General features: G+C 38.4%; 1 protein-coding gene across 5 annotated transcripts in view; it reads left to right on the top strand.

Moving 5' to 3' along the window:
- The window catches only part of KANSL1 (KAT8 regulatory NSL complex subunit 1), a 181174-nt gene that overhangs the window by 29276 nt on the left and 131413 nt on the right, over positions 1 to 20485 (top strand). For all 5 annotated transcript variants that reach the window (XM_047832333.1, XM_047832337.1, XM_047832336.1 and 2 more), the window contains one exon: positions 16753 to 18124. In XM_047832333.1, coding sequence (XP_047688289.1) covers positions 16836 to 18124 — 1289 coding nt within the window. In that variant the 5' untranslated portion in view covers positions 16753 to 16835. The remainder of the gene's footprint in view (positions 1 to 16752; positions 18125 to 20485) is intronic.

Here is a 20485-nt window from a genome sequence, read left to right as displayed (position 1 = left end):
CCTCTCCTCCTCCTCCTCCCGCTGCCCTTTCTCCTTCTCCTCGCTCTCCCTGTGGCTCCCATTTCTCTCTCTCTTTGTTAGTTGTAACTAGAAAGGCAGGGCAGGGCAGGAAAAATCCCCGGAACTTTAAATGGCCTCACCGGGCTTCCCCGCTGCGGGTCCGGGGCTGGGAGTCGCCCCAAGGGCGGGGGTGTGCGGGGGCCCTTCTCTACCAGCTGCCGCCTCGTTCGCCAGCTTTTCCTTTGGCGTTCTATTTAAAAATGCGGCCTTAAGAACACGATTTATTCCCGTAAAAAACCCCCCAAACAAACTCTGGCTCTTGGCTTGAACTTCTCTTGACTGCAGAAGGCCTTTTTCTGCTCGTAACACACATCTTGCGCGGTGCGCGGTGTGTATCACAACTCTGATTGTTGTGAGATGGTTATTTGTTTCATTTATTTATTATTTTTGTTGTCTATATATTGAGGTCACTTATGTTTTCAGATCTAGTCTCCCTTAGGCGGACGTGTTTGTTTGTTTAAAAAAAAAAAAAAAACCCAAAGAGGAAGAGGCATTTATTTGCTTTTAAGTGAGTTTGGGGGGCCTGTTTTCCGGCTGTCTTTTGATTCTTCAGCAAATAGTTTGATTGTTTTCCATACGATAAACAACCTTAAGCGCATGTCTTACTTAAAAACCCTTTTGTTTTCCATTGTCGGGCCCCCAGTGTGGTGGTTTTTTTTTTGTTTGTTTGTTTTTTGTTTTTTGTTTTTTTTTTTTTTTGGAGAAACATGTTACTTAACTATTGCTTATTGATTGCCTTAGGGGAAAGGGGGTGACATGATGGCGCCACTTTAAATTGCTCTCTTTCCTCCTCTGATTTACGCCTCTTTATCCTGGAGGTCACTAGAGCATTTTTCGTGATCTGTTAATAAGACTGTATTTGAGAATGTTAACGTACAACTTGTAGAGCTAGAGTTTGGTACCTTAAAGGTCGAGAGACCCGAATCTAGAGGTCCCCAAAGTTCCGAGAAATCTCCCTAGTCGTCCTGCCTCTCCTCCCTCCCCTCCATTCACAATCCTGGTGTTGCCATCTCCTTTGTCACGTGGCTAGCAGTCATTGTGTTTTTTTGTTTGTTTTGGGGTGTGTGTTTATATTTTTAAACTGTAGCCCCGAAGAAACTATCCCCTCCCCATAGGAGAGATCAAAACGTTTTAGTTGTTTTAGTTTGAGAGTAGGAGAACATTTATAATAAATGATAAAATTACATAATCTTCGCCTTGCATAATCATGATATAGTTATAGATTGTTACTGAACTTTGTCTCTAAAGCACTTTCAAGTATGGACAGTAGTACACTGGAATATCTTTTACACTTTTTAGAATAGTCTGTAGTTTTGATTTTTCCCAGCTTCTTGGGTCTTTTAAGTACCACTGTTTACAAAGGCTTAAGTGGGTGTGTTTTTCCCCTCCCCCCCCCCATACCATATACTTGGTTCCTTTTCTAATAAACTGTCTCACCAATTTAGAAATTTTCAGTTGTCTGCAGGCATTGTCAGTTAAAACTATTTTATTTTCTCCTAACAACAGGGAATACTTTTGAGTAATAATTGTTCTCCAACTGGAGTATTACATTATGTTTCTGTTGCATTTTTGATCCAGACAATTTTTGCTTTTAATTCTTGAGGTTTGGAAGAATGTTCTGTTATCTGTTTCTTCATATCAGTTTTCCCAGTAATTGGGTAAATTCCTACTTTGTAAAATATCAAGTACATTTTTCTGTTGTTCCTACATAGGTTACTAGCTACTTTTCCAGTTAATAAAAAAGTCTACTGTAATAGAGTTAGGAAACATCTTCAAAAATAAAAAAGGTAAATGTGAAATGTAGTGATTCTTAAGTATGCATTGATTCATTTCCTCTTAATGTATATTTTCAATGGTTTGGGCCATTTTCTTTGCTAACAGTTACATCATGTCATGTGATATGTACAGTGTGATGTGTAGTTCTAAAAATAAGGCAAGGTAAAAATGCTCATCCCTTGGGAATTTAAAAAATGTATTATATGTGGGGTAACTGTCCTCAGTCATGGAATTTCAATTTCCGCTATGTTTATCCAACAAAGTATGCAGTTTCTTTGACCTTTCTTGTGTTTGATGTATTTGTTAGTGATCTTGTGATTTGAGGTGGTTAACTTTTTATTTCTCAAGTATGCACTACTCAGAGGGAAATCTTAGATATGACAAAGATTGTTAACCTCTGTATTTTAGTGAAGATGGTTGGTTTCTGATGACTACTACATTTAACTGTATATAAGTATTTTTGATTTGTGTCTGTAGATAGTTGAGTGATCAACTAAGTATTGATAGAGCTTTGTGGTACGATCGGGTTTTTGGTCCTTTCACTTATATGAATCTGTTGAATGAAGTTTTTAGAAGTGTCCCTGCATCTTTACTGAAAGCCTTATTCAGAACATTAGTATTTGACTGTGCTTTACCAAAGTGAGATGTTAAATCTTTGTCTGATTTTCTTTATTGCTGCCTACACACGTTATTTCTATGGTTAAACCTGCAGAGCGTTCTTTGATTGTTAGACTTATCATTATCGTGTTGAGGAAAATTCTGGAAGCTGGAAAATGAGTAAGCCTTACAAGTTCACTTTTGAGCTTTTATCAAGGTGAGAAGAAAGGAAAATATTCCCATTTTTTTCCCTTCTTCAAACACTGCCAAAATACTCTTCCTTTTCTAGTAATGCTACACTATAACCAGAGGCTGTACATCCTCTCCATTTTATTGGGTTGACCACAGATTTTAATTGTATTTTAAAGTGAAAAACAAGTTTTAGATGTGTTCTGTTTGATATAACCTGAATTATGTAATCTGTAAACATAGGGCCATTATGGGTGGTGATGCTGGTTTGAGAAGGCATTTAGCTTTGAGTGCAGTAAAGCTTAGTTGCCTTGTTTTACTGGAAAAGCAATTTTAAAATGTAAAAAGATGCTAGTCCGTATTGGATTTTCTAAAGAGCTTAAAAGAGTAATGCTTACTCCTCTTATATTTAGCTTCCTTGGGGGGTTTTGTAAAGGTTATTTTTTCTTCTTGGTGAGGCCATTAAGACACAGAAACTAAGTGATTTCCTTCCTGGAGAGAGAGAGAGAAAGAGAGAGAGAGGGATTTTAAAAAATTAAATTTTTTTTTCCACAAAGGATCTCTCCCTTGAGTTTGGAAAGGAGGGAGTAGTGCAGAATAAGTATGTGGTCTGTGGCAGATTGCCCCAGAACAAAACCAAATCTCATCATTAAGTGGTTTATTTAGAGTTTTAAGGCACCTTTTCTCTACCCTCTTTCTCTATTTTAAGTTTCTTCTTTGATTGGTTAGACTGTTCTGGGTCTCAGGAAGCATATTTTACTTTAGTGCCCTATTTGATCACTTTATGAAGGAGTACAGTGCAGGTGTCTCAAATATAATGGCCTTATACACCTGGCCTGCGTACTGTGTCGGTGCAAAGGGTACTTGGACCATGTCCTTTTCCTAAAAATAGGACTTTACTCTTTGGAAATCTAAATTCGGATTGGTTTTTGAGTCTCCATGTTGCTTGTGAAGATACATGTTTGAATTATAGTTTCTATCTTAAGTGCTTATTAGTCTTTCTTTGGGCATACTAAAAGTTGTGCAAAAAATACTCCTGCCTGAGTGTAATAATTCGTAACACAAAATAAGACTCTTTCATCAGTACTTCCTATTCCTTGGAATGTGACATCAACTCAGTGAACCACAATAATAGTTAGAAAAGACAAATATTCCACTGTACTAGAGGTCCCCAACTTTTGAAGGCCACAAGAAGGTCCTTGGGTGTTGCTTGCAGATTGTGTGTCATAGGAAAAAAAGACATGTTGTGGAAGGGTCACTGTTAGTTACTCAGTTATCATTTGTTCCTAAGATACGCCATGTAGCCTGCTTATTATAATGTAGGGTGAAATGTATAGAGGAAAATTAGCCAGTTGGTGTGATTTTCCAAAAAGAACTGAAGTAGATACTTTTTATGTGTTAAGCTTTTTCACCTCTTTGATAAAGGTAGAGCTAAAATGCAGAGTATGAGGAAACCAACTTTAGTGTAGAGAATACAACTCATGTTCGTGAATGAAAACCAAACAAGCTTGGGTAGTTTGAAAGAAAAAGTTAAATATTGTGTATGAAGGTTTTAAGTTTTTATGCAAAGAGGCCTTTCAAGGTTGGAGTTGTTTTAAATTCTTGATTTATTGTTGGGTAGCAGTGTCTGGCAAATGATAGTTGTTTAATAAATGTTACCTTCTGCAAGCCTTGCTTTTCCAAGATTATAAGATAGCTCCATAAAATTTAACATTTGAATGCCTAATGCTTCTAGAGAGTTAATTTAGCTGGGAATTATTTAGCTTTGTATTTTATGTTGTTGATTGTAAACTTGCCCATTTTTCTCTAGTCCTAATCTTTTTTAAGAATTACGGTTGCCCCTCAAGCTTTTGAGAGTCAGGAAATGTAAGGTGGAGGTGAATTCAGTGCAGTTTTATCTAAATGTTATCAAAAACTCTGGTTCTTGTTACTTGAATAGGAATCCCAAATGAGATCTCATTCTGAATTTTAAGTACAGCATATTCTGCCCTTGTTTGGAAAAAGTTGTTTCTGAGTGGCATCAAACTTAATGGAGTCCCTTACTTTTTAATTTCTTTTTAAAAAGGGAGCAGCTTAAGGTCAGACCTGGTTAAATTCAGTTGGAGAAGTGTTGAGGAATAAAACAGATGAATAATGATTTTGTTAGGATGTTACACCAAAAATTGCTAAAAACTGATATCCCAGGCTTTCTTTTGCTACTCCTATTTGGCCTTTGTGACTGCATATTAGCACTTCCATGGGAGGTTGTGAAGGGATAGAGGTAAAGCTAATTAGTTTCTGATGTTTGCTAGTAGAGAGGCTTTGTAAAAATGCTAGTTGATTAAGTTGAACTGTTAGGGAAGTTACATTAAACTGTTCATATATTACTGTGGAGAACTGAGGATGTTTGAAGACCTCAAGCATATATAAAAGAAATTGGACTGCTGTTTTTTGCAGTTACTGATTTACTGCTTACCTCTTAGTTTTTCCTTTGACCTCCCAAGGGAATGAAAGAAGGATGGTAGTATTTCTTTTTTTTTTTAATGTTTATTTACTTTTGAGAGACAGAGACAGAGCGTGAGCAGGGGAGGGGCAGAGAGAGAGGGAGATACAGAATCCAAAGCAGGCTCCAGGGCTCCGAGCTGTCAGCACAGAGCCCGATGCGGGGCTCGAACTCACAGACCATGAGATGATGACCTGAGCTGAAGTCAGATGCTTAACCGACTGAGCCACCTCAGCCACCCCTAAACTCCCATTATTTTGATACATAGTCATTTTTCAAAAAAAATTTGTTTCTGTAGTTAAAAAAAATTTTTTTTTTAATGTTTGTTTATTTTTGAGAGGGGGCAGCGAGAGAGGGAGACACAGAATCTGAAGCAGGCTCCAGGCTCTGAACTGTCAGCACAGAGCCTGATGCGGGGCTCTAACTTAAGAACCACGAGGTCATGACCTGAGCTAAAGTTGGACCCCTAACCAACTGAGCCACCCAGGTGCCCTATCTGTTTGTATAGTTTTTAACATAAATGGGATTATACTTAAGTGGCTTTTTTTTTTCATGTTGCTGTATATCGTAGAGATTTTTTTCAAATCAACACATACAGTTCTCTTTTTTTATTTAAAAAAATTTTTTTTAATGTTTATTTTTGAGAGAGAGAGACAGTTTGAGCAGGGGAGGGGGAGAGAAAGACATGGAATCTGAAGAGGCTCCAGGCTCTGAGCCATCAGCACAGAGCCCGACAAGGGGCTTGAACTCACAAGCCGTGAGATCATGACCTGAACCGAAGTCGGAGGCTCGACCGACTGAGCCACCCAGGCGCCCCCAGTTCTCTTTTTTTAAATAGCTGCATAGTATTCTAGTGTTCCTTTTTAAGTGTTGTGGGTTTTTTTTTTTGTATTACAATTCTTCATTGAAAGAATTATGATATTTCTATATCTATGTGAATATTTCTGTTGGATAGGTTCCTAGACTGCAGTTACTAGGTAAATGTTTGGGTAATGGCATGAAAAATTTTGATAGATAGTGCTTTCAAAAGGCTTATGTAACCAAATTTAATAGTTTTAAAAGTACAGTTAAAAAGTTTGCTAGTCTGAGTGCAGGTGCTTGGCATTGTAAATGACTGGAACTTGAGGTAGATGAAGTCTGTCCTAGATTCAGTTGATGCCTGCTCCTTGTTAGGTTATCACCTTATGATCAGACATATCCATTAACTTCATGGTGGATCTCCATCTGATGCATTCAACATACAGTGTTCAGGTTAACTAACATGTATTGGTCTACTTTCTGCCAGGCATGGGACCACCTGTAGAGAATAAAGATAAAACAAGCTATAACCCTCCCTCTACACCCCCCCCCCCATTTTTTTTTTTTTTAAGTAAATAATCTAGGGAAGGAGGGGACAGACAGGATGACAAGATGGAGAGTTTATAGCATGAACTGTTGCCCAGGGTATCATGGGAGTGCAGATAAGACCCTAGAGAGGGAAGGACCCCTAACTCAACCTGAAATAAATGGTGAATACTTGAGAGGACATGTGATCTCTTGGAGCTGAACCTTGAAAAGAAAGTGTGAGCAAAGGTGCAAGAGCATGGAAAGAGCCTGAAACTCTAAATAAGATTCAGGTGTTTGGAGTGGGGACAGGTTGGAGATGAGGCTGAGTATAAAGGGCCCAGATATATCCTGTGTGGAGAGTTTGGATTCATCCTTACTCTAGAGTCAGTGAAGGATTTTTAAGAGGAGCACAGCATAGTCAGATTTATGTTCTGTTTCTCCTTCCTTTCTAATAATCATTTTGGTAGTGGATGCTAGATTGAAGGCTTGCTGAGACAGGAAGAAAGAACAGTTGGGAGATTATTACTGCTTGAATTACTGTAGTACATAACGAGGCTTTGAACAAGGCAGTGGCATTAAGGATGAAATGAATGTGCCTGTCATTCTGTCTATTGAACCCTCCCTATTTAACCTTCAAAATTCAGTCAGAATGTCCTCCTTTTCTGGAAGCCTTCCTTGATCTTTGTAGGCAAAACAGTGCTTTATCATCTGGGCTTACCTGTGCACGTACTTTCTATCCTCTTATCTTTGGCATTAATGAAACTACTCCAGTAGTCTTTCTGTTGTTTGTATCTGGCATTAGTATATATTTAAATGAGGTATTTATGATAGATGGTATATCAGTAGTTGAGATCAGGATTCACTCACATGGGGCATGTTGAGGGGCAGGAATTGGTTTTGGATTTGGTATTGGGGGAGGGAGTGGATTTGCATGTGGGACGCTTGCAGTAACTGTATGAGTGATGCTGGACCCTAGTTATTCTTTAGGTATCAATGTAGATGTTGTCTCCTGTGGGAAGCCTTTTATGACCTTACTCCGTTTGTGTGAGGGTCCCTTAAGGTCCCCTGGGATTCTCTGATCACATAGTAGTGTCCCTTATCAACCTTGTAGGCACTTAGTGCAATAATTTGAATGTTGTAGGCATTTTTGTAAAATGTTTATTAGAGAGATTCAGTTAGTATTCCCTCTCTGGCTTTCTTCTAAAGACTAAACAAAATTCGAAGTCTAGTGTCCAGCAATTAAGGTCCTTCCAGTATATATATGTAAAATAATTACATATATATATTTTTTTAATGTTTATTTCTGACAGAGAGACAGAGTGTGAGCAGGCAAGGGGCAGAGAGAGAGGGAGACACAAAATCCAAAGCAGGCTCCAGGCCCCGAGCTGTCAGCACAGAGCCTGATGCAGGGCTTGAACCCATGAACTGCCTGACCTGAGCTGAAGTCAGCTACTTAACCGACTGAGCCACCCAGGTGCCCCAAGCCCCTTCCAGTTTAAACCTAGCCTTAAACTACTTAGTATAGTAGTTAAAAGCATGGGGTTTAGAACTGGAGATTTGAATTGGAATCCTGCCTCTGCCGCTTAGTAGTTGTGTGATCTTGGACACATTACTTAACTTTTGGAGCTTCAAACTTCATCTATAAAATGCGAGTAAGAGTACTTTATAACGTTGTGAGGATTAAATGAGAACATATGTATAAGGCAGTACAATGACATGGTAAAAGGTCAGTTAAGGTTTGTGAACAGCAGTCGTAGTAATAATCTGTCCTCCAGTCAGAGAACTGTTTCCCTTAGTAGTTACAAACCGTATTCAGTTATGAGAAGCCCTGTTGGCATGGGCACATGTTAGGGACTGGGGTGGTGTACTGTCCACAATAGTGGGTTTTATCATAAAAATTTTGCCTCCTATTCTCTATTGTATTCTATAACAAAACATTTGTTTCCATGTAAAAGAAGTACTTTGCAGTGTGTCCTGTTCTGTAGCTTTCAATACCTCATTACAGATCACTACTTGCTGCATTCTTCCTCTTCTTGAGGTGTACATGTACCTCTTGGTTCATCCAGCAAGTTCTGTAGATCATCTCTCAGATCCTTTCCCATTATTTTGATTGTGCTGGTTTCTTGATTAGAATTTCCTCATCTTTCTCTGCATAGCAAAATCTTATTTATACTTGAAGGCCTACCTAGCCAAGTCTTTTGAATGCTCTAGCCCAGTCAGTAAGTGCTTACAAGTGCTTACTATGTTCCAATTTTTAGATCAAGTTAGTGAGCATGCAGAAGGATGTTAAGGAACTTTGTCACCGTGGAAATAGAATTTGTAAATTGACAATTGGGGAATATTCAGATAATTTGAATTGCGTGATGGTGACTTTATTTTTTTTATTTTTTATTTTTTTTAATTTTTTTTTCCAACGTTTATTTATTTTTGGGACAGAGAGAGACAGAGCATGAACGGGGGAGGGGCAGAGAGAGAGGGAGACACAGAATCGGAAACAGGCTCCAGGCTCTGAGCCATCAGCCCAGAGCCTGACGCGGGGCTCGAACTCCTGGACCGCGAGATCGTGACCTGGCTGAAGTCGGACGCTTAACCGACTGCGCCACCCAGGCGCCCCTGCGTGATGGTGACTTTAAATGAGTTTTACAATTTAAGCAGGAAGAAAGTGATGACAGTCTAAACAGCCTGCAGAAGTTTTTGTGGAAATGCCATGTATTGAAGGATTAACTAAATTTTGAGCCTAAAGGTTAGAAGGGTCTCCTAGGTAGAAGCACCAGCATAGGCAAAGATTATGGCTTTGGGAATCTGGGGGAGTTCTAGGTCTACCCAACCTGATGCATTTGCTGTGATATTGTGTTAAGTTTCATCTTGGAGAATTTGGACTCCTGAGAAAGGTACAAGGAGCTATTCCAGAGTAGAGAAGTGATGTGATAAAACGGTATGGACCAGATTGAAGGACCAAGGCTGTCAGGAAGCTGTCAGGCTAATTTAGGTGTGAGTTAATAAGGCCCCAGGCTGGGTTGGGGTTGATAATGTTAGGAATGGAGAATATATGAAACCTGAATAGCGTCATTAGAAATAAATGGAAAGATTTTATCATGAAGGAGATAAGATCCTTTACGTTTTTCTTTTTCTGTTATTTATTTGGCCCTTCTGCAGACTTTAGCCCCTTCCAGTTTCTGGATTTAAGCTTGAAGGAAATTTTGCTGTTCCTACTGTGGTGAACACCTTAGTTGAGGTCCGTGTTGCACCCTGTCTGGATTATTGCAGTAGCTTCATCGATGTTTTTTGCCTTTTTACTTTCTTTTAATACATCCTATCCAGCTGGTCTCTAAAGCATAGTTCTGATGTTACTCCCTATTTGAAAAATCTTTAATGACATTCTGCTGCCTTTAAGTCTGAGTAAGGGCTGGTTATTCAAGGTTGTCCATTAATGATCTGGCTTCAGACTGCCTTTCCACTTTTTTCTATACTCTTTCCTCTGTTAAAATATACTTTATATTTCAAGCAAACTGATCATTTCTTTTAACCTCCAGGATGTCCTATGTTTTCCCACAGCCTTGCCTTTTCCCATGCCGTTTCCTTTCACTAGAATGCCACATTTACCATTCTCTTGCCTTCGCCTTTTACATGATGACATTTTAGCTAATTTTCAAGTTTCAGTTGAAATTTTGACAACTTCACAGACACTTCCCTAACCATTTTTCCTCCTCCTATTTCTCACCTTTGTGCAGAGTAATGAGGTAATGGTGGGGAACAGGTTAGTAGAAGCCACATTATGGGCATACTTTTCTTCCCCATCTGATTTGTGCTTCTGTTTCCAGTGAAAGTGTGGTTTGCTGGCCAGTCAAATGACTAAAGCCCTCCCTTTGGGTTTCTGCATTTTTGTAGGGTGGATGCTGCTGGGTTGTTCTTGTATACCTGGAGTCCTGTCTTGGGAACTTACAAGGAATAAAGGCAAGGTTTTCATTTGTAGGTGTAGAGGTCTGACTTGAAATAGTTGAAGTACCGGGATATGTTTTGCTTTCTGGGAAGAATACATCTACATGTAGATAGTCTGTATCTAGACAATGGTTTTCTAATGAAAGGTGTGATTTTTTACCCCCTAGGGGACATTTGACAGCTCTGGAGGCATTTTTAGGTGTCATAATTGGTAGAAGGGTGCTACTGGCATCTAGTAGGTGGAGCCAGGGATGCTACTAAATATCCTACAACACACAGGAGAGTCCCCTTTCCCCACTCATAAGATTTGGCACAAGATGTTCATAGTGCTGGGCTTGGGAAACTGCCTGAGGCGTATACTTTTTGCTTTCCCAGTGTACTTGTATTACATGGAAGTTTTCCCTTGAACCTATGTTGCAATTTAGACTTAAGAGTCATAAGCATAGGAAGAGACCCTGAAAGTCACATGTTTGAATTTTATCCCAACTTGTATCCCTCAGAACAATGTTCTGCAAGATACTAATAGGTATAATAGGGGAAAAAGTGTTTGGTTTGGTAAAGGCAGGCATTTGAGCATTCAGTCTGATGAAGTACATTGTGAATTTCCATCAGGAACGTTTTTCCTAAATGTGTTTGTCTGCTGAACCTATCTGACATCTTCCAGTCCCTAGAACGCTTCCTTGGAACTAGGAGAGAAACCATTAATATCTAGCTCAATCTTTTATAGCTCTTTGGTTTTGTTTTTTGTTTTTTGTTTTTTTTTTTTTTTTTTGGTCTCTTTAGGTTTACTGCAGAATCTTAATGTCAGTGACAGCAGGTACATTAACTCCATCTGTATTTGTCAAATTGTGATTTATAGATGAACTAAAAATTGGGATACTTTAGGTTTCTTTATTAAGAATGTGCAGTACAACTTTATTATCTATTCCCACTAGTAAATTGGAAGTTGTAATCCCAGCCCAAAACCTACTGCCCAGGTTATTATGAGAATTGATAAGTTAATTGTAGCTTTTAATACTTGGTATTCTTTGGAGAAAGGTTATTTATCATAAGCTGTTCTGTTCTTGTAAAATTGCTTAAGTTTGACAATCTTTCTGTGCTATAAATTACTGAAGAGTGAAGCTTTTGGGATTCAAGTGGGATGGGAATCATTGCTTTTAATCAGCATTTTGCTCAGTATGTTAAATTTAAGAACGCTGCCATGACATTTTGCCTTACTCAGATTCTTTGGCTCTTTAAGAAGTTGCATTATTTTCTTTTTGCTTCTTTTCCTTTTATTATACAAGTAATACATGTTAATGCTGGAGACATTATATACACTAGAAAACAAAAGACAAAAGAATCTTACCACCTACTCTTTTAAAACAAAAATGAGGCCATACTATACGTTTTGGTTTTTTGTAACGCCTTTTTATTTTTTCATTTAACAGTGAAGCAAGCACTTTTTCAAGTCAGGAAATACTGTTTTACATTGGTTATTATTCATGGTTGCATAATATTCCATTGTGTGGCTATTCCAGAATTTAAGTGAATTATTGGGCATTTGATTTGTTTTTATTGTAAGCATCATCATGAAGTACTAAAAGCAAATCTAAATTAAAAAAAGGAAATCTAAACTTATAGCAAAAATTAAAATTCTAAGCTTTGGTAGTTTGAGGCAGGTACAGCTAATATTGAGTGCTAACTAGATTTGCCAAGTCCATTTTTACATGCACGGGTCTTCAGGTACAGCAATGTTTTAGGAGATTACTTACTTTCTATTTTTCCTGTGCATTAAGAAGTCTTGCTGAAATTCCTTTTATGTTTGCTTTTTGTCTATAGGTTATAATAATAGTGCAAATAATGGGTGTTGTTGTCAGGCACTGGGCTAAGTAAGTAATGGAGAGTATCTTATTTAATCATCAAGCAGTCTTGTGAGGTAGGCTCTGTCATTTCAGATGGGGAAATTGAGGAACAGCATAGTTAAATAATTTAAATGAGGGTAGAGCCAGAATGTGAACCCAGACCTGTTCCCCTTACTTAACAAAGTGAGTGCCTTTGGGGGTAATATTGAATCTCAGCATACTTACAAAGTGAGTGCCTTTGGGGTAAGATTGAATCACAGTATAGTATTTCAAAGTTTATAAAAAGGGGGAGGGATGAAGACTTCAATCTTTTTTTTTTTTTTTTTTTTAAACAGTATTGTTTGGCTATAGAAAGATAATGATTTAGGAGTTAGGAATGGAATTCCTTCTGAAGAGGTCGCTTTTTCCCCTTCTGTCCTTTTCCTCCTCCCTACTTATTTAGATGATTGTTTTAGTAACTACTCTTTGCAGTGCATCCTGTGGGGATATTGAGACCAAGGAGAGCGGGTGTAAACAAAATAAACTCTTGCCTTTGAGATGTACGTGATTAATGTCAAGTTCACAGATGTACTTCGAGGGTCAGAGAAATCTTGAAAGAGATGGGATTCGAGCCAGCAGATTTTTAAGTTGTGAACTTTAAGGAATTGTATAACTCTAAAATAACTTGGAATGTTTGCCGCTTAAGTACCTTCTGTGGTGTGATGTTAATTATGACCTTTTTTATGTGTGCTGGGTGAACCTGGGTTTTCCTGAGTAAGTTTTGTGTAAGCTATGTAACATCTGTGTCCTTGCCTGGATCCCCACGGGGAAGCTGTTTCCTGCCATGGTTGAGACTTAACTGCAGAGCTCTGGGTTAGTAGGCTACAACTCCTCACAACTACTCTTCTCACACGTTGTACCGATCATCTTATACTGATAATGTGCTTTCCTTCATTGCTAGTATCAACTGTGTATTGGTATGAATTCAAAAGAGGAGGAGATGGAATTGATGGGAAAGACCTGAGAGTGATTTTTGTTTGTGGGAGAAAATTCTTTGCATGTTATAAAACTAACTCAGTGTATTTTGAACGAATAACTTAAACATTGGTTTGTTTACCAGTTGGTCTATAGCACAACTATTTATGCCATATTAGGAATTACTGCTAAATTTAAAATTTGAAATAGGAAAAGTAGACATAGAACAGTTTGTGTCACATAGAATGCCGTATGCCCGAAAGGTCCATAAGGCTCTGTAAGCCCTAGAAGATCTAGTTATCCGTAGGATGTTCATTAAAATACAATCTTAGAACAAGAAACTTTTTGGCAAGTTTAAGGAGCAGTAGATATATTTGGTCTTTAAGTGTATTGGTATTTCTCAGTCATTTACTTAAATATTTCAATATTTGTAATTTGAATTGTCATCCTGTAAAGAATCTTAGTGTATTCCTATAGGGCCTAATTTCCTATGTTGGTATTGATCTAGAGACAAAAATGTTTGACCAAATTGGAAGTTGCCCTTCTTTATTTTTTACTGGGGAGAAGGTTGCTTTAGTTCAGTGATCTACAAATTTTTTGGTCTCAAGACCCCTTTTCACTCTTAGAAAATGTTGAGAACCACAAAGAGCTTTCTTGCGTTATCAATAGTTGCTGTATTAGAAAGTTTGAGAAATTTGAAAAATAATTATTTACCAATTCATTTAAAAATGAGAAACCCATTAACATATTATGAAAAATAGCTTTTTACCAGAACAGAAGAATTTAGTGAATGGGATTGTTTGTTTTTACAATTCTTCTAATATCCAGTTTAAGAGAAGACCGTTCTTGTATCTGCTTCTGCATACATTCTGTTGTGATAGGCTGTTTTGGTTGAAGCAAATCTGAAGCAAATGAAGAAAATCCAGCCTCCCACAGATAGGTAGTTAGAAAATAGAGAAGTATTTTAATAGCTTTTTCAGGTAAGTGTGGGTATTCTTTGACGTTACACCCATACTTGACAAGTAGTTTCATAAAGGTTAGTTGCAATGTAGAACCTAAAACCACGTCTGTGAATTTTACATGTTCTGTTATGTTAAAGTCCATTTGTCTGTCTTGCATTTGCTTTTATGTGCATGGGTTTCTAACATACATGGGTCATTTGGTCATTCACTGAGTTACACAGATCTTCCTGATGTTGATACATTTCATTATGTGGTATTGAAAACTGAACATTCATTGATATCAGCAGTAATCTGTTTAATCAGAAACAAGGTTTTTAAGTATAGGGGAAGTGTTCAAGCTCATGGTGGTGGATATAAGTTTTCAAAATACTTATTTTTGCTTGAAAACTCAGATTTTATCATTGGCAGCAAACATCAGTGGTTTTTCTTGAAGTGACAGGTTCGCTTTGTTCATTTTTGAGAAAATATCTACTAACTGCCCAAATCTTAATAAACCATAGTTTGTCAGTTCTGCCAAGTAAAAATAGTGTTCTGTGAAAAAAGCTTCTGGTTCAGCTTGCAACTTCGTTGTATTAGGTGCCTTTTCTCATACTTCTTAAAGCAGCAGAAGTTGTTTTCTGCATATTTTTCCTTTTATCACACAGTATTTAAAAAAAATACACTCAAGATTGGAGATTTAATCAGATTCATAATTTCATCAAAGATATTAAGTGGAATGGACTTTTTAAACTGTAAATGAATTGAGAACATAATGACCAATAATTCCTCTGCATTGATTTATGTGAAGGTACCAGCAGTTTTGCTCAGCCTTGTTTTTGTACCCTCTTTGCAAACTTCAATGCAGTGAAAAAAGGTAAATAATGTTTTAGTATTCATATGAAAATAGCTTTGATCTTGTGGCCCCTTGAAATGGTCTTGGAGCTCCTAAGAAGTCTGTAGACCATGCTTTAAGAATAGCTGGCTTAGCCCCTATGTTTATGGTAGCATTATTTGCAATAGCCAAGATATGGAAGCAGCCTGAATGTCCATCAAGTGATGAGTGGATAAAGAAGATGTGGCATATATATGCACAATGGAATATTATTCAGCCACAAAAAAGAATGGAATCTTGTCATTTGCAACAACATGGATGGAACTAGAGAGTATAAATAATGTTAAGTGAAGGAAGTCCATCAGAGAAAGACAAATAGCATGCGATTTCACTTATCTGTGGAATTGAAGAAACAAGACAAACAGGCAAAGGGAAAAAGAAAAAGAGACAAATCAAGAAACACTCTTAACTGTAAAGAACAAACCAAGGTTACCAGAGGGGAGGTGGGTAAATAGTAAATGGGTGATGGGGATTAAGGAGTTAACCATCATAGTGAGCAGAGTGATGTATGGAATTGTTGAATCACTATATTGTACGCCAGAAACTAACACTGTATGGAATTAAAACAAACACCCCCCAAAAAACTTAAAAAAATAGTTGGCTTAGTTCTTTACATAAATTTCCTTTTGCTCTTAAACCAGTTAAGTCAAAGGGGATATAGAAGAAGCAGATGACTGAGGTTTTTAGTTTGGGCTACTAAATGAAAGCAACACCATTACCGGAGATAATAAAACAGGGTGAGGAGTGTGTTGGAGGAAGAGAGTGAATTTTGAGTTTCTGGGAGCTTGAGGATCCTAGAGGTAGGAATGTTGATCAGTGAAGCTCAGCAAGCGGAGCATTAGGAGGCCGCACTATACTAGTGGTTGTTGCTAAGGAAGCGAGTTGAGAGAGAAGGGCAGAAGGGACCTTGGTGTCAGGGACATCAGGAAAAGAGCATTTCGAGAAGAATGGGGTGGTTAGCACTGCCTAATGCTTCAGAGAAGTTATATAGATTGGGGACAGAGATTTGACCATTGGATTTGATAATGAGATCACTAGTGCCCTTTGCCAGAGCAGTAGGATTAGAAGCCAGATTATGAGAGAGAGAGTGCAGAGGCAGCTATTTATACTATTCTTTTAAGAAATTTTGGGGTAAAGAAAAAGAAACGAATTGGGCAATTAATTTGAGAGGTGGGCTGTACTGAGGACAGTGAAAGAAAAACTTGATGAAACAAACTGGTAATACAGATGCGATACAGTTAAGCCTTTAGCATGAACTATCTTTCAGAGAAGCGTGAAGCTGATAAGCACTGGATTCTCTGGCTAGAGAGATGTGCAGATCTGTGACATTTTGCATAGCAACTTTTTGGGGAGTTCCTTACTAATTCTTCTCTGTTTAATTGCTAAGCATTTGATACATTTGCTTTAAATTCACCAATTTCAAGAAGTTGTAAAGTATTATTTTTTTAAACGCAGATGATTTAACTTTAGCAATCTGATTCTTTCAGAATGGAACTTCTATTTTGGCTGCTTTCAATCTGTGGTAACAAGGAACAAAAAAAAGAAGGGTGGAATTCTTTCTCTGTGCAGGAATTGTCCTGTCCCTGTCCTTCTTCTGCCCCATCCCCATATTCGAGTATCCAGAATAGTCTTGAGTGTTTTTCTTTCTGGAGGCAGAGTGAAGTATAGCCTCAAGTGGTGTTTGTATTAAAAACGTGTGTTGTTTTCTAGTGTGCGTATATTTCTAACTTCCTTTTTTTCTTTCTCTTTTAGTCTGTTCTCTGGGGAGGCGGTAAGGGGCCGTGGAACTGGCCTCGGCACCGGGAGAGGCTGGACTTCCTGTCTCTCTGTGCTGAATGGCTGCGATGGCGCCCGCTCTCACTGACGCAGCAGCTGAAGCACACCATATCCGGTTCAAACTGGCTCCCCCATCCTCCACTTTGTCCCCTGGCAGTGCCGAAAATAACGGCAACGCCAACATCCTTATTGCTGCCAACGGAACCAAAAGAAAAGCCATTGCTGCAGAGGATCCCAGTTTAGACTTCCGAAATAATCCTACCAAGGAGGACTTGGGAAAGCTGCAACCATTGGTGGCATCTTATCTCTGCTCCGATGTAACATCTGTACCCTCAAAGGAGTCGTTGAAATTGCAAGGTGTCTTCAGCAAGCAGACAGTCCTTAAATCTCATCCTCTCTTATCTCAATCCTATGAACTCCGAGCTGAGCTGTTGGGGAGACAGCCAGTTTTGGAGTTTTCCTTAGAAAATCTCAGAACCATGAATACGAGTGGTCAGACAGCTCTGCCACAAGCACCTGTAAATGGGTTGGCTAAGAAATTGACTAAAAGTTCAACACATTCTGATCATGACAATTCCAGTCCCCTCAATGGGGGAAAACGAGCTCTCACTTCATCTTCTTTTCAGGGGGGTGAAGTGGTGGCATCTGAATCTGGGGACTTGAAGGGGGGTATGACCAATTGCACTCTTCCACATAGAAGCCTTGATGTAGAACACACAACTATATTTAGCAATAATAGCACTGCAAACAAATCTTCTGTAAATTCCATGGAACAGCCGGCACTTCAAGGAAGCAGTAGGTTATCACCTGGCACAGACTCCGGTTCTAACTTGGGGGGTGTCAAGTTAGAGGATAAAAAGTCTCCCTTGTCTTCCATTCTTTTCAGTGCTTTAGATTCTGACACAAGGATAACAGCTTTACTGCGGAGGCAGGCCGATATTGAGAGCCGTGCCCGCAGGTTACAGAAGCGCTTACAGGTTGTGCAAGCCAAGCAGGTGGAGAGGCATATACAGCATCAGCTGGGTGGATTTTTAGAGAAGACTTGGAGCAAACTGCCAAACTTGGAATCCTTGAGGCCCCGGAGCCAGTTGATGCTGACTCGAAAGGCTGAAGCTGCATTGAGAAAAGCTGCCAGTGAGACCACCACTTCAGAAGGACTTAGCAATTTCCTGAAAAGCGATTCAATTTCAGAAGAATTGGAGAGATTTACAGCTAGTGGTATAGCTAACTTGAGGTGCAGTGAGCGAGCGTTTGATTCAGACGTCACCGACAGTAGTTCAGGAGGAGAGTCTGATATTGAAGAGGAAGAACTGACCAGAGCTGATCCTGAGCAACGCCATGTACCCCTGTGAGTAAAACCTGTGCATAATGTCATTCTTGAGAAGTGTTGGGACAAGGGAGAAAGAATTAGTGAATTCCCACCATGGGGAGAATAGGATTCTTTGTAGGTAGGTGCCTATGTTCCATTTGTCTTTTTTCTGATTTTAGGTAGGTGGATGCATATACCTGCTAGTGGAGAAACGAAAGATATTTCTGGCAGAGTGTTATGTTGCTGTAGATCTTGTTTATTAAGAAAAAAACCAGAAGACCTCCTATTTGTGAAACTGCATACCTCTTTCAGAGTGACTGGTTAGATTTCTTTTGAAATTGTATGTAGGGTATTTTTGTAGGTTTCTATAACTTGACTTCAGATCCTCTTGTTTCTGGTTAAGTGGGGACAGAAGTTCAGCTGATGTAGTTAACTAAGCTGGAATTTGGTTTTATTTTTTATTGTTTTTTTAACATAAACTCCACCCCCCAGCATAGGGCTTGAACTCAGGACCCAGAGATCAGGAGTCACATGCTGTACTGACTGAACCAGCCAGGCACCCCGTAGTTGCTTTTAATTGAACTTTCAGCAGAGAATGTACCCAGTCTTCACTTTTAATACTTGAGATTTCCTTACCTGTTAAAGACTAATAATCAGAAAATGCTTCAGAGTATTTTATTTATGGGTTGCTTCCAAATACAATCTGCTTTCACAACTTGATTTATTTCCTAAAAGAGCCCATCTTGATCACATTTGGATTTTATTTTTCTCTCAGCTAAGTTTAAATACATTGACATATTTGGGATAGGTTCTTACTGTTTTTTTTTTAAATCTCTTGTTTTGAGAAAAATTCTACACAGGCTTTGGGTGGCGCTCCAAATTGGCACGGTGAATCCAGAGGTACCTTACTCATGTCCTTCCGTCCTGCATTTGGCTCCTTCCAGATAAGCAAGGGGGTATAGCATATCTCCTTAAAGATAAATCAGCCTGCCTTATATCTACTTAAAATAAGTGTTAGACTTACGAGAGAGGGAAGCACGAGATGTTGGAAAAGAGGGGCAGGAGAGTTGACTCCTTCCATTTTCTCTTTGGGCCAGGGATGTTACTAAGGTTGGATTACTAAAGTAGGCTGAAATAGATGGATATGTTGGAATAATTGGGTTTTCCTTGCCTGTGGTATAAAGGTGACCAAGATTTTCGCTGGAGACTGTTGAGATAGCCATGCTTTAAGCATAAGTAAATTTCCTTTTTTCTCGATTTTGTTTATATTATTCACATGGATAACTGTGCTGTATCTGAATATGCAATTTTGGTTTCTGTTTCAGGGGGAAAAGTCTGGATTATTTTGCTGGAATTTCTTCATTACCTTTTGTTAGCTTATTGTACTCAAGTGTCCACTTCTGTATTCAGATCTAAAGTAGATCTATTTCAGTGGCTTGCTACTGCTGTAGCATAGTTATCTTTCCTTAAATGGATTAGTAATTTAAATCAGCTTGCAGATATTTGTGGCATTATCCCACTGACTTTGTTGCATAAGCCACTGCTTTAAAAAATCTTGGTTAACGTTGAATATTTTATGTTTTAAAAGTAATTTCATGAAATAAATACTTTAGTTGAAGCATTTTAAGTTTCATGTACTTTGTGTATTTGAGGGGAAAAAATCTAGAATCTGTAAGCTTATTGTTTTCAGGATACTTTGTATTGAAAACATTTTTAAGTTTTGGTAATGTTGTGGGAAACCGTTCAATTCAGTGAGATCAGAATACCTAAGAGAGAACTTTTCTTCCAGGGAATAATCTACTGATTTGAAAAGACTGTTTAGGCTTAGTCCATTCACCTGCTAAATTCTGAGCATTCTTATCACGTAATGCTTTGTTGATTGGAAGGTTGTGAAGTGTAAGGATAGCTAAGGGATCATTTTAGGAAACTTTGGAATCATTTGAATCCTTTTCAAATTAAGTCAACTAAACAATGCTTTAAAAAGTTGAATTTCCATGTACCAGATCATATTAAAGTAAGGAAAATTGGAGCACTAAAAGTACTATGGAGTAAATAAACTTTTTGCTCTTTATGATATAATTGAATTTAAATTAAAATGACCAATAAAGCATAAGTACTTTAAAGTTCTTGTTGAGCCAGGTCACCAGATTGACTCCTAAGGCTGCTATTTAGCCAGGTGTTGACCTTCTGAGTACTTTACAGCTTTTCAGCAATTGGCCACTGAGAATGGAGGCATTACTTTGATTAAAAAAGAAAAACGGGGATGGGGAAATAGTTGTTTGGACACGGAGAATCCTTTTGTACGAGTGTGTGATTTAATAGTTCTTCCCAGATCTCTTCACCACATTTATAATTTGTAATTCTTGAGTCCTACAGTAAGAAGTTAGTTAACTCTGCAGG

The sequence above is a fragment of the Prionailurus viverrinus genome, chromosome E1, assembly GCF_022837055.1.
Source record: "Prionailurus viverrinus isolate Anna chromosome E1, UM_Priviv_1.0, whole genome shotgun sequence".
In the NCBI taxonomy this organism is placed as follows: domain Eukaryota; kingdom Metazoa; phylum Chordata; class Mammalia; order Carnivora; family Felidae; genus Prionailurus; species Prionailurus viverrinus.
This window is presented reverse-complemented; position numbering and strand designations above follow the sequence as displayed.